At 43.4% G+C, this 14,580-nt stretch overlaps 1 protein-coding gene across 1 annotated transcript; it reads right to left on the reverse strand.

The window, feature by feature from the left end:
* Nucleotides 1-5,312: 5,312 nt before the first annotated feature.
* On the reverse strand, nt 5,313-6,921 carry LOC111766916 (elafin-like). Its single transcript, XM_023592119.3, has 3 exons — nt 6,767-6,921; nt 5,659-5,919; nt 5,313-5,480 (listed from the first exon to the last, which is right to left on the reverse strand). Exons 1-2 carry the CDS (start codon nt 6,843-6,845, stop codon nt 5,660-5,662), a joined length of 339 nt encoding a protein of 112 aa, XP_023447887.1. The 5' UTR covers nt 6,846-6,921; the 3' UTR covers nt 5,313-5,480; nt 5,659.
* Between the last annotated feature and the right edge of the window lie 7,659 nt (nt 6,922-14,580).

The following is a 14,580-nucleotide window of genomic DNA, read 5'->3' on the forward strand; positions in this document are numbered from 1 at the left end:
GGGCACCCACTTACCACATGGGAGGTCCCGGGTTCTGTTCCTGTGCCTCCAAAGAAGACAAGAAAGACAGCAAACTGACTCAGTGAAATGGCACAACAAAGAAACACAATGAGAGACACAACAAGCAGGGACCAGAAGTGGCTCAAGCAATTGGGTACCTCCCTCCCACATGGAAGGTCCTGGGTTTGCTTCCTGGTGCCTCCTAAAAAGAATGCGGGAAGACACAGAGAGCACACAACGAACAGACACAGAAAGCAGAGAGCAAGTATAAACAAGGGAAGGGGGGAGAATTAAATCTTTTAAAAAATTAGTAAGATCATCTATAAAGCATGGTTATAATACATTTCTGAGTTAGATGGCTAATTTTTGGGGGGCAGGGGGAGTTACAGGGGATTGAACGTGGGACCTTGTACATGCAAAGCTGGCATTCAACCCCTGAGCTACACCCACTCTGCTAGATGGCTAATTTTTATCTAGGTAATGTATTAGTGATATTGACCCTTATTTTTCCTTTCTTGGTCTGGGTTCAGTGTTTCATGAAAAAAAGTCTTATGAAGTCAATTGGAGAGCATTCCCTTTTTTCTTTGAAAGAGTTTTTCTAGGATTAGTTTTCTGACCCTAGAACATATCTGTAAAACTCTCTGAGCCTAGTGATTTTTTTTAGTTGATAGAGATTTAAGAAGAGGAAAAGAAAATGAGGAAGGGAGAAGAAACAACAACAATAACACTATCAGAGCAATGGTAGAGCAGGACAAATCCTGCACTCGATGGCAAGCGTTATCATGAAGCTACAGCAATGAACACAGTGTGGTACTGGAGCAAGGGGGCACAGACAGATCAGTGAAGCAGAACAGAGAGTCCAGAAATAGATCCACACATAAAAAATCACCTGCTTTATGACAAAGATGTTACTGTAGTACTGTGGGAAAAGAATGTCTTCAAAAAGTGGTGCTGGGCCAACTGGATGTTCATATGGAGAAAATGAATCTTAATTCCTACTTTAGAGCACACACACAAGTCAACCTATGATAGGTAAGGCAATGCTTTTAAAAATAAAACATGGGAAGTATAAGGACACCCACACAAAAGCTAACCATAGAAGAAGAAAAATATATAAATGGCACTATAGTGAAATAAAAACTTCTTTTTTTAAAACACTCAATAAAGAAGTGAAAAGGTAAGCTATAAAATGGGAGAAGATATTTATAATATACACCTGTCCAAAAAATGACTGATCCAGCATAAATAAGTCCTACAAATGAGTAAGAAACAAGCAGAAAAATGGATAGAAAATCAGGCAAAAGATTTGAACAGACATTTTACAAAAGATATACAATTGGCCAATAAACATGTGAAAAGGCACTAAATTTCATTATTCATTAAGAAAATGCAAATTAAAATCATGGCTCAATATCACCATACACCGATCAGAATGATTAAAATAAAAATGTTGCAAAGATGTGAAGCAACTGGAATTCTTATTCACTGCAGATAAGAAGGTAAACAGGTGTAATTATTTTGAAAATTCCTTGTTAATAGCTCTAAAGCTGAACATCACATACTCTGTGATCCAGCATTTTCACTCCTTAAGAATATACCAGACGGAAACGCATATATATATATATGTTCACTAAAAAAAGTACAGGAATATTTGTAACATTATTTATGATATTAATAACTTGAAATAACTCAGAAGTTCAACAGTAGAATAGTCAGATAACTTGAGGTCGATTCATACACAGCTGAATGAACTAGAACGTACCCATCTACAAAGATGAATATAAAAAATATCGAATGAGGGAAGTAGATGTGGCTCAAGCATTTGAGCCCCCACCTACCACACAGGAGGTTCTGGATTTGGTTTCCAGAGCCTCCTAAAGAAGATTGGCAAGACAGCAAGCTGTAGTGACGGGCTGGCACAGCGATCTGGCGTAAGAAGAGACACAAGGAGGAAACACAATGAGAGATATAACAAAGCAGGGAGTGGAAGTGGCTCAAGCAATTAGGCACCTCCTTCCCACATGGGAGGTCCTGGGTCTGGTTCCCAGTACCTCCTAAAAAGAAAAGAAGACAAGCATATGATGGACAGACCCAGCAAGTGCAAACAATGAGCTGGATAGGGAGAAATAAAATAAATCTTTAAAAAATATATTGAATCAAATATGTAAATCAGAAAAGAGTACAAACAGCATTATCCATTTTTTAAATGTAGAATATTCAAAACTAAGTATATTGTTTAGGGAAACTGAAATTATATATTGTTTTAAGCCATAACACAATAAAACTACAGAGGAAAGCAGGAGAATGATTCATAAAATTTCAGGGTAGTAGGAGGCAATCAGTGAGGTGAACAATGGGGAGTTCTTCTATGTTACTACCCATAACCTGCCCCTACTCCTAATGCTTACCCATCTGGTAGATGGGTGTATGGGTGTTTGTTTAAATGCTAAAGATATATATTATGAATTCTTCTTTGATATGATTTATTTCAAAAGTAAACAATTTGAGAAGCCAACAGAACGCATCCTCCTGATAATTGTCTACCAGCTCTCACCACCACACCAGGGAGCCAAGAGTGCCTACAACTGAAAGCAGGAGGATTGCATCCAGCATCCATGTGGAATCTAAGCCCCCTCTTGATATGGATGTGGAGTGGACACAACCATTCCAAGGTCCACAGGATGGAGGAATAGAGTATGGATTAGAGTGGACTTACTGATATTCTATTCAAGAACTACTGTGATTAGTAATCAAAGAAAATGTGGCATTGGTGTGGAGAAAGTGGCCATGGTGGCTGCCGGAGGTAGGGAATGGGAGGAAGAGATGATATGTGGGGGCGTTTTCGGGACTTGGAGTTGTCCTGGGTGGTGCTGCAGGGACAGTTAGCGGACATTGTATGTCCTCCCATTGCCCACTGGGTGGAATGTGGGCGAGTGTGGGCTATCATGTGGACCATTGACCATGAGGTGCAGTGGTGCTCGGAGATGTATTCACCAAATGCAATGAATGTCTCATGATGATGGAGGAGATTGTCGTTATGGGGGGAGAAGTAGGGTGAGGGGGTTGGGGGGTATATGGAGACTTCATAATTTTTGAATGTAACATTAAAAAAAAAAAAAAAAAACTCCAGCCTTCTGGGCATTTGGTCGGAGTCCACAGAGCAGAGTGAAACTTTCCTAACTGGTTTATCTTAGTTTCCGGACTGCTAAGACAAGCACCATACGATGGGTGGCTTACCAGAGAAACCCGTTGGCTCATGGTTTGCTTCCTCCTGGGTCGGTAGGTTCGAACTGACCTGCAATCCTTGGATTCCCTGGCTTTCCTGGCCCACGGCCATATCCTCTCCTCCCCTTCTGTTCCCTTGGCCTCCAGCTTCTGGCTCCTTCCCATGGCTCTCTCTCCCTCTCTGTCTGAATTTCTTCTGCTTAGAAAGGTCTCCAGTAACCAGATTCGGGCCACACCCTAACTATCTAAAACAAGGTCTTCAAGAGACACCATTAACAACAGGCTCACCCCACAGGACACAGACCAAGACCAAGAACAGGTGGGTTTTGGGGGGATGAGGGAGATACATAATTCAGCCTCTCACATGGTTCATCTTCAGTAACAAGGCTTCCCGTTTCTTAGGGTGGAGGGACCCTTCCCTCCCCACCCCACCCACCTCCCCTCAGAAACTTCCACGCCTCAGGTGTTGTTCCTGGCAACAGCCCCCTCCAGGTGCTCAATTCAGCCTGACCCAGGACTGCTGCTGTCCAATGACAGGACCCAGCAGAGCCTCGCTTTGACCAAAAGGTGAATATTGGGGGACAAAAGCAAGCAGGAAGGGAATGGATAGAGCTGCCCTCAGATAAATGAGAATAAAACACCCTGCAGGCCCCTCTCTCTCAATTACTCAGTCTCTCACCTCTGCTTCTTTCCGCCTGATAACTTCACTTTCTCAGACATTTCCCCAGGCTGTAACGCTGCCCACGTCTGCCACTTCTCCTCTCCTGTGAGAACAGATTCAATTAAAGGACTCCAAGTAGGATAGTTGATGGGGCACATTTAAAGAAGAAAGTGGTAAATACTGACATCTTACATGTAGAGCCTTCCCGTTCAGGTGCCCAGTGTGCATTTATTCAAGACCTTCTTTCTTCATTTTTTAAAATTTATTGAAGTATTCAAGCCTTTTTTTTTAATGTACACTGGGAAAGTTGTATAGGTTTCCTTTTAAAAGTTGTGCCAGCCTCTCGTTAAGTTTATTTGTAGGAATGGGATGCTTTTGTTGATACTGTAAGTGGGAATTGCTGTCTGTTCTATTTTCTAACTGCCTGGTGTAGGCATATAATAAAATATGATCTGTCAGCTACTTGTCAGGCTGAAGTTTGGGCGCTGCTCCGCCTGGACTCCCCGCTTCCCTGGAACCAAAGCCCCGCACCAGTCCAGGCGATCCCTGGAGAAGGAGCAGGGGGACGTCAGGCCTGCGCGCTCATGCTGCGAGGGCCAAGGAGAGGCCCAGGGCGCCCTGCTCGCCCGCTGGATCAGAGCTCCAGGATAATTACACCCACCGCCTCAATTTAGGCAGAGAAACTCAGGCTCAGAGAGGGAAGAGATTCGTCTGAGGTCACCCAACAAGGGAGAAGACACAGCTGGGACTAGAGCTCATGTCATGCGACTCCAGGGCCGAAGCTCCTTCCCTCCACCCACAGTGCTTCCTCCTCCCGGGCCTGGTCCTTCCCCGGGAGCTCCCTTGAGGGCGGGGAGGTGGGTGGACCCAGAGCAAGGCTTAGGGTCATTCGAGTTTGCCCACATGTGGCCTCCCCCCTCCTCACAGGGCGAGTCCTCTCTGACCCCAGTTAATCTTAAGGAGCAGGGATTTCCCACTATCTGTACCAGCATTCTTTCTATGACTTGTTGGGAGGAATAGAGATCCCCGGGAAACATTAGCAAAAAGAGAGGAAGGGGCTACAGGTTTGGCCACAGGTCGGCTGGTCACGCTGGCAGGGCTGACAGTAGCCAGGTCCAGGCGGGGGAGGACCCAGCTGCCCCTCAGGCAGCGTCTAAGCCCTCCCAGCCCGTCCTAGGCCCAGGCAAGCTTTCAGGATGCCCCTGCCTGGTGCAATGGAGGCTGCGGTACTGAGTCGATTATTGGATTTATAATACCAAGCCCTAGGGCTGGGCCTCCTGCTCCTGTCCCTTCTCTCCCCAGTACACCCGGAACAGGTCCCATGGGTCCCTCTCCCTATCCATAGGGGAGGGAGTCCCAACTCCACACCCACGTGGCTGGAGCTTCCAGGGGCCCAGAAGTCATAGGAGCCAGAAGCAAATGCAGCAGAGGCGGGTCTTTTTATTGGGAAGTACACGAGAGAGTCGGTCCCAGGGTAGGACGTCCTGAATGAGAGGAAGAAAGGGCAGTGTGGAAAAAGGCCACATGGGACCCAGGGCCAGGCGGGGGCCTGCAGCCCTGGGGGTGGCACCGGTGCAGCGAGGACAGGCTCCACCTGGTGAGGAGAAGAGCGTCAGAGACATGGCTCGGAGGCCGTGGGGAGGCAGGGTCAACGCAGGCCCCGCAGATCTCCATCACCCCCACACACCCTCTCCCTGCCAAGCAGGAGCTGTCCCCTGCCCAGACCTCCCCTGTGCCCCCAGAAGTCCCCTTGCCCTCTACCCAGTCCTCACCTCACTTGGGTTCGAAACACATGTACCCGCAACCGGGATCACAGCACTTTTTCTTCCCGGGGCAACTGAAGTCATTATCACACTGTCTGTGTTTAGGCACCCGGCATGCCATCGGAATGTCAGGGCACTTGCCAGGTTTTTCGGTGAGTGGACTTTTGTCTAGATCGTGCTCTTTAACTGGATCATGACCTTTAGCCAGAACTTGTCCTTGAACTGAATCTTGACCTTTGACCAGGACAGGACCGTCGGCAGTGTCTTGACCTTTAGGTGGAAGTGTTAAAAGAAGGGATGTATCCCCAGTTAGGCCAGTGCCTCTGCATCAACTACCTGCTCATTTCCTCGGCCCAGTCACTGCCCACCGCAGCGCCCCCCAAACCGTGACATGAGATGGGGGGAGGTAGCAGGGGTGCCTGCAGCCTGGGCGCTTGGACGGCCATTCCCTTCTCTTTGGGGAAAGGGTCGACAGTACCACAATTTCCTTGGGCGTCCGTTTCTTCCCCCACCCTCCATTCCACATCCTGGGGCTCTCAGGGGCAGACACCAGCCTGGGGTGACTCCCAGAGGAGAAAATGACCATTGTCACTTCTGAGGAAGCTTGAAGGGGGAGACCCTGAACCGTGTGCCAGGAGGTGCCGGCCCCCTCCTGGCTCTGGGAACGGCCTTGACTATTCAGCGCTCCTCTCTGGGTCTCAGTCTGCTCCTTAGTAAAGGGAGAGGCGCAGATTCCTGAGCTCCTCTGGCTCCTTCACCTCCTCTTAGAGGACTGACACCCCGGGTGCTCTGACGGGGCGGTCAGAGGCAGGAGGGTCCAGAGTCTTGGGCACCCACTTTATTCCACATCCTGCCAAGTATCAACCCCCGAGCTCAGGCCTCACAGCAGCCCCTCTCCGCCCCCAGACTCCTGACAGCTCAGTCACTGGGTGGAAAGCACGCGGCACCCACGTGGCACCTGCCTGCTTTTTGGGATGGGATGGAAGCAATCACGAGGCTGAGTGTTTGCCTCCTGCCCTGCTTCTTGCTCCGGAAACATTCTCTCTTGGGGCCCAGAGGACTCTCAGAGCCTGTGCTTTGTCCATTTCAGCCCCACCCAGGCCACCTGTGGACTCACCTTTCATGACAGCTGCCTCCACCATCAGCAGCCCCAGGACGAGGAGCGCGGACACGACCAAGACGCCCTGGAACCTCATGTTGTCAGGAACGCGCTTGGCCCAGAGCTGAGGCCGAGCCTGGCTTTATGCAGCTCCAGGTGGGCCGGCACTGGGGGCGGGTTTTCGAGGGAGAAGGACTGCATTCTCTTCTTCTACCAGGAAACAGCCTCCCTCTCCCTGGGAGGGACCTTGGCATCTTCCCAAGGATTATTCACAGAGGGAAGGGGCAGGCACTCTTTCATGTCACCTTGCTAGCCCTAAGAGCTGTCCCACCTCCTCCCAGAGGAGCAGCCCTGCTGGCCCTTAGGCACCATCACAACCAGATTCATATTTTGAAAGAGCAGGAGACTGAAAGGAGAGAAAGAAATTGCCCAGCTCATGTAGCCGGGGGATGTTCCCTCAACATGCCCTGCTCCTGCCAGCCCCACGCAGCGCGCCCCTACGTTTCCACCCCTCCCGGTATCAGCATGGTCTTATTCTTCATTCTCCCTGGATCCTGGGAAAGAATCCATAAGGTGAATTTGCCTGGGAAGTCTAATGACTCGTCTGTGCCCTTTGCCATTTCACAGGTGGCCTTTGAGATACACCAAGAAAGTAAAGGGCGAGTTCTACGGGGATGCAGCCCTTGAAATCTCAGTGCGCAGAGAGAAACAGTAGAACCTAAGTGAAAGGAAGAAAACAGAAACCATCTCAAAGGTGGACACCTATAGTTTGTTGGGCCAGCGTCTCTTCCTCCTTCTTAGAGCAACGCCCCGTTTCTTCTGGAGAGCTACTGTTCCTTTGTACAATGAATTTCAGTAACCTGCAGCCACAGGGTTGCGTGTGTGTGTGTATGGCTGAGGCCAGGTCTACTGAAGGCCTTTGAATGGGCACTAAGGGGAAGCGGGAAGTCCCTATTTGGGTGGAGTTGGGAGATAGGAACTCCAGAAATCACGGTTCCAACCTGGAGACTGAGGGCGAAGCCAACACGAGAGAGATAGAAGCCTAGAAGAGCTGGTGAGAGAAGCTCCTGGGGGCACCAGCTCTCCACTCCCTTTACCCTGAGAGCAGTTCTTCCCACAGCCCCCCATGGTGGGGGTCAGAAGCCAGTGGATTAACCTACTGCCTAGACTAGTCTGTGCTGTCGTTGCTTCCAAAGTTCTGCATAATTGAAAATACCCAGAGGTTGGGTGTTGCCAGGGACACAACCTAAATTTGAAAGTGACTAAGATGAGGTGGGAGTGAGGCCAGGAAAAAAGCTGGTTGATTCCAGGACGGTGTACACGTTGGTTAAATCCCTTCTCCTTGCCTCTTAGGACTTAGACCACATGCCTACCAAGGCTGAAAGTTCAAAGGAGCTATGAACAAATGCCAGGATGATGGAATCAATTGGCTGCCTGCAAAATACATCCTACAAATGAGAAAGTGGGTAGCACACACCCCTACGGTTAAAGAACAGCATTAACGTGAGCAGAGCTCATCAGCCAGGTAGAGGAGAATATTTGAGGCTCCTATGCCCTGCTCCTCCCCAGAGGCAACACTTCCTGGGTTTTCTGTTAATTAGCCCTTGCTTTCCTGTATTGTTATACCACCTTTGTCTGTGTTCTGAAGTATATATTTAGTTTTGCATGTTTCAACAATGTATATAAATGGAATCATCTAGTACTATTTTCATGTCTTCTTTTTAGGAAGTACAGAGAATTGAACTCAGGACCTCATACATGGGAAGCAGTCACTCAACCACTGAGCTACATCTGCTCCCCAGGGAGAGCTGTTTTCTTCCATTTGTTTATTTGATTTTTGGAGGTATGAGAGATCAAATCCAGGAACTCATCATACATGGGGGAACAGGCGCTCAACCAGTTGAGCTACATCTACCCCCCTCATATGTCTTTCTTATTTTGTTCAACATTATGTTTTTGAGATTCATCTATTTTGAAGTCTACACCTGTAGGTCATACATTTTCATTGCTTTTTTAAAATTATATGAAAATACCAAGAACGAACTTGTACAAACTACTGTTAGTGTACAGTGGCCATTATTTTGGGATAGTAAATAGTGTTGCTATGAATATTCTTGTACATACGTTTTGGAGAACATAGGTACAAATTTATGTTGTACATAGTTAAGAATGGAAGTGTTGGATCATGGAGCATAGATATGTTCAGCAGCCATAGATGCTGCAAACAGTTTTATTAATATAATGTTGTTGCACAAGTTTATCCTTCTACCAGAAATGTGTGACTTCCAGTTGCTCTTCAACTTTGCCAGTACTTGGTACTGTCTGCTTTCTAATTAGTGGGCAGGGAATGGAATTTCCTTGCGATTTTAATTGGCATTTCCCTAATGATAGTGAAGATAGTTAAGTTCCTTTTTATATTTTTATTGGGAATTTGGAAATCCTGTCTTGTGAAGTGCTTGTTCAAGTGTCTTGCTCATTTTTAATTCGCTTGTCCGAGTTTTCCTGATTGATTTGTAAGAGTAAAGGAACTCTCTTTTAATACTAGTGAGACTCTATACTGGTTCATCCCATTTGAAAACAGTTTGGTACTGGAGAGGAAAATTGACTATGTGCACAAGCTATGATACAGCAGTTACACTCCTACATATATATCCAAGAAAAATATTTCCACATGTTTACCAGGAGATATGCACAAGAATGCTCATGAAAGTACTGTTTGTAATAATAAAATACTGAAAACAACCCTTGCTACTGATAATAAGACAATGGATAAATGTTATGGCAAATTTAAAAAATGAGATATTTATTCAATTGTGAAAATAAATGAAATACAGCCATAATGTAATTATAATTAATATAATGTTGAATGAAAAAGCAAGTCCTAGAAGACAATGTTTAAATTATATGCTTGTTATAAAGCCAAAAACCAAGGAAACTAAGTAATGTATTGCCTATTTACATACGCAGTAACAATCAAAAAAAAAAAAAAAGAAGTAAAAACAGAGAAACCATAAACATTGAAATACAGGATAGTGGTTAACTCTGGAAATCAGTAAATAAAGGATGGGTGAGAAGCACGTGTGTTGACGTTAAGTTATTGGTTTTTGATAATGGTCTAGTTCTTGGGGTGTTGGTAAGTTCATGGTTGTATGGACATGTGTTTCTATGTATTTTTTAAGGCTGAGAGCAAATAATTTGTGGATTATCACAGCTTTCAATAAACTTACATTGCTGCACTTAGATTGTTTCCAATCTTCTGCTATTACAAACTTTACCACATGTGGTACTATTTCTTGGATTATTTTGCAGGCTAGATTACCAGAGATAAAATTGCTGGGACAAAAGCTAAATGCATTTGAAAATTTTGGTAGATATTGTCACATTCCCCTCAGTAGTGGTTGAACCATTCTGTATCCTCGCTAATAATGGCTACAGCTGCCTGTTTCTATAACCTCATCCACAGAGTGTCTAATTTTTAGATTTTTATCAATCTAATAAGTGAGAAATAACTCACTGAAATTTTAAATTAACATTTTTTTTCTTTATCATCAATTAGTTTAAGCATCTTTTCATGTTTTTGAGGACCACTTGTATTTGTTTTTCTGGAAACTGTTTCCTTTGCTCATTTTTCTACTGACTTATTAGTAAGTTAAAAAATAATAACTTACTGAACTACACAAGGAGAAATGGAAACTCTGAATAATTCCCTAACCATTCCTAGAAACGCAATCAATAGTCATCAGCCCACAAAGAAAGTATCAGGATCACACACCTACACAAGCACAGTCCATCAAGGAATCCAGGAACAAATAATTTTAGAACTACATAAAGTCTTCCACACAATTTTTTAAAATAAGAAAGAATTGCCAACACATTTTATGAAGTAAGCAAAATTTTGATGCCGGAACTTTACGAGGATTTAAGTCAATTATACCTCAATAAATCTATTAAAAATTTTAAATAAAAATTTAAAAACTTGGCCAGTATACTTTGAAAAGGGAAGATTACGAGCCAATCTCACACATGAACAAAGATTAAAAAAAACCTTAAATAAACAATTTACAAACTGTAGTGATATGTAAAAAGTATAATACATCATGATCAATTTTAATTTACCCTAGAGATGCAAAGTTATTTTAACAATAGAAATTCAATGTAGCAGAGCCGGAATAGCTCAGTGGTTGAGTACCTGCTTCATGTATATGAGGTTCTGGGTTCAACTTCGGGTACCATATAGAAAAACAAAAGGAAACTCAATGTAATTTATCACATGGGAAAAATATATCATAATCTTAACAGACACAAAACAACATTTCATAAAATTCAATATGATGCAGTTATGATTTTTAAAAAGAGCAAATTAGGAATGGAGACTAACTCTCTTAATCTGATTTTTAAAATGCCCAAAAGCAATCATCAAACCTAAGGGTAAAATGTTTAAAATTCTCGTTTTTAAATCAGGAAAAAGACTATGCTATCTCCAATTCTATTTAATATTATAGATATTATATATCTATCTATATATATATTATATATATAATATATATTATAGATATTAATATAAATATTAATATTAATAATATTATAGGAGATTCTATCCTACAAAGTCAGGCAAGCAAAAGAAAGAAAAAATGCAAGTATTGGAAAGAAAGAACAAAACTGTCATTAGTCATAAATGATGCAACTGTGTTTATAAAATCCTAAACAAATCTACAGGTAAATTATTGGAATCAAATAAGAGAGTTTATCATGATAGATGGATACAAAGGGAATACATCAGCAACACACAATTAGCAAATAAGTTTGATGATTTTTATAAGCTTATAATAAAATAAGAAAAACTAAGAAATAAATGTAATAAATTTTGTGCAGGGTCACTACAGAAAGAAAAACTCTCTTTAAAGTCTTATTAAGTCTTCTAATTAACTAGAAAAGTATACCATGCTAATGGAAACCTGCAAAGAAGGATCCAAAATTCACATGAAGGATGTAGGTAAAAAGGAGGTGCCCCTGGCAAGGTGATGTGCTAAACAAAATATGCAAAGTGTGGATAAGAATTCCAGGAGAACTGTTATCAGAGGGCTATTGAAAAGAAGAATAACTATTGTATTTTAGTGACCTAGACACAAGAGTGTCCCCTGAGAACTGCTGAATGTGCTGATGTCACTTAAGGTATAAAACAATGTGCCTGATTAACCTAGGTGCCTGAGGTAGCTGCTGCACTCCTGCAGTATCTTTACAGTTCACCTGGTCCCCGCTATATCTTTCATTTTTTCACCCTCTCACCTCCCCCCTCGGGACTGTACAGACCCTGTTCAGCTGCAACTGTACCATTCAGGTTGCGGCAAGTGGTGCCCGAACAGGGACCTGAGGCACGGGGGAATTTCAAAGAATCTGTATGCAACAGGTGAGGAGGTCCTATCCTGGTGGTTGTCAGCTGCAGCAAGACTGGTGAAAGGGATAGACACATCGGCCATGGCCCGTGTGCTAGAGGTAAGCACGGGGCCGTTCACCAGGTATAAGACATGGGGAATCGCACTTCTCCTCAACGTGATTTGTAGGTTCAAGTGTTGAAGGCACTGTTGTCTGACTGAGGTTCTAAGGTAACTACCCAACACTAGAACAATTTTTAGATTTTGTCCAGCAGACTTGTCCTTGGTTTCCGGAAGAAGACAATTGTGAGTCTACCCCTGCTGCCCTCCAATGGCAGCTGTCACAATTGTCTTTGGAGGAACAACAAGTGTTGCAGAAAGCCACCCCAGTCTGTCAACAGTGCCTTCCCCCTAACATGGGTTCTCCTTCCCTAGTGTCCTCTGTAGCTGTGGTCCCTCCTGTTCTACCTCCTTTATAGGCCAGTCACCGGTCCACCCAGATGCAGGGCTCAGATGCTTCTAAATTTACTCTTTTTCCTATCACAGAAAACCTGATCCCAACAATCCTAGCCAATATGTATGTCTGCATGAACCCCTTCCTTTTAAGTTGTTAAAAGAATTGAAATCTGCTTGTAGCACACATGGGCCCACTGCCCCCATTCACTTTATCCTTGGTAGAATCAGTAGGTCAGGATCCTCTTTGTCCCAAAGATTGGATGGTCTTGGCTAAAGCTTGCTTGATGAGGGGTAATTATCTTCTTTGGAAGCATAATTGGCTTGAAGAATGCAGTGCTCAGGCTGAACGTAATCAGGTCCATGATATCGCTATTACCTTGGACCTGCTTACGGACACTGGAGCCTATGAGCCTTTGCAACAAGTACAACATTCCACACAGGCAAGAGTGCTAAATAAAGTCCTTGTTGGTGGAATCATGCTTGTAAGAACACTCTCTGTTAAAGTGTTAATTAAGATAAGGAAAATATTCTGGCAGCAACTGAGCAAACCCCCTGCTGCCTACATGATAATGTGGCTGTGGGCTAGTGGGGGCTGATAGAGTTAAACCACTGGAAGAGGAGGAAAATATGGCAACATTGGTGTTCCGTTTTGTTTCCATGCTGATTCTGATTGGGCCCATTTAGCCAAATTAATAAAATTAGTACAAATTTTTATCAGGGTGTTAAAAAGAATTTTGGGTTTTGAATCAATAGCTCACTCCTAAACTTCAAGTTTCAGTGTAGTCTTAAAGACTTAAATCCAAAGTCTTAAATCCAAAAAATGTGTGTTAACTGTCTAAACTGCTAAATAAAAGCTTAACTGCATTTATGCTACTCAGGTTTTCTTAGCTGGTTGCTGATAACTAATAAAAGTATTTCCAAGAGGAAGCTTGCATGTTACAGGCAACTTGATTCCTAAAGAAATGTTTTTTTTTTTTTAGATTTATTTATTTATTTATTTATTTCTCTTCCCCCCCCCCACCCCAGCTGTCTGTTCTCTGTGTCTATTTGCTGAGTCTTCTTTGTCCGCTTCAGTTGTTGTCAGCGGCACAGGAAACTGTTTCTTTTTGTTGTGTCATCTTGTTGTGTCAGGTCTCCGTGTGTGCGGCACCATTCTTGGGCAGGCTGCACTTTCTTTCACACTGGTCAGCACTCATTACAGGGCGCACTCCTTGTGCATGGGGCTCTCCTACATGGGAACACCCCTGGTGGCACGGCACTCCTTGTGCGTATCAGCACTGCGCATGGGCCAGCTCCACACGGGTCAAGGAGGCCCGGGGTTTGAACTACAGACCTCCCATGTGGTAGACGGATGCCCTTACCACTGGGCCAAGTTCACCGCCCCAAGAAGAAATCTTAAAAGCGGTAAAATCTAAGATGTGCAATGATAGAGAACTAAAAGCAACTATACTAAAATAGTAAGAATTATGAGTCAAATGGTAAGCTTTATGTTTCTGTTGGTGTGTTGTATGTAATTGTTTTTTGGTTCATCTGTTTGTTCAGTGTCAGTGTATATTTTAATACCTCCAGATGATAATATAAATTGATAAATAAAAATTTCTAAAAGAGCTCTATTCAAATAGCCAAAAATTAAATACTTACATTAATACATATGTTTAAATGTTAATGAGATCTCTACAATGATAAATTTGTAAGTTTTGATTAGCAAAATTACTATAAGTCTCTTCATACATAATAGTTCTTGCCTAAATTGAAATGAATAGTTTATTTTTCTTCACAGGATAAAATAAAAGATATGCAACTTACATGAATATTTAAAAAGGTAAAAGTTTGTGAGAGTGATGATTAAAATGTATTAAGTTTGTTCACAAAAGTGTGTTTTGTCCTAAAAGAGGATGGCTAGTTTTCATAAAATCAAAATGAACATATGCAGGACAGGACTTGAAAACATGTGCAAGTTGTAGAAGCTATTGTGGTAACTTGAAGTAAAGGAATGTGTTCTGT

The sequence above is a fragment of the Dasypus novemcinctus genome, chromosome 24 (genome assembly GCF_030445035.2).
Source record: "Dasypus novemcinctus isolate mDasNov1 chromosome 24, mDasNov1.1.hap2, whole genome shotgun sequence".
In the NCBI taxonomy this organism is placed as follows: Eukaryota; Metazoa; Chordata; class Mammalia; order Cingulata; family Dasypodidae; genus Dasypus; species Dasypus novemcinctus.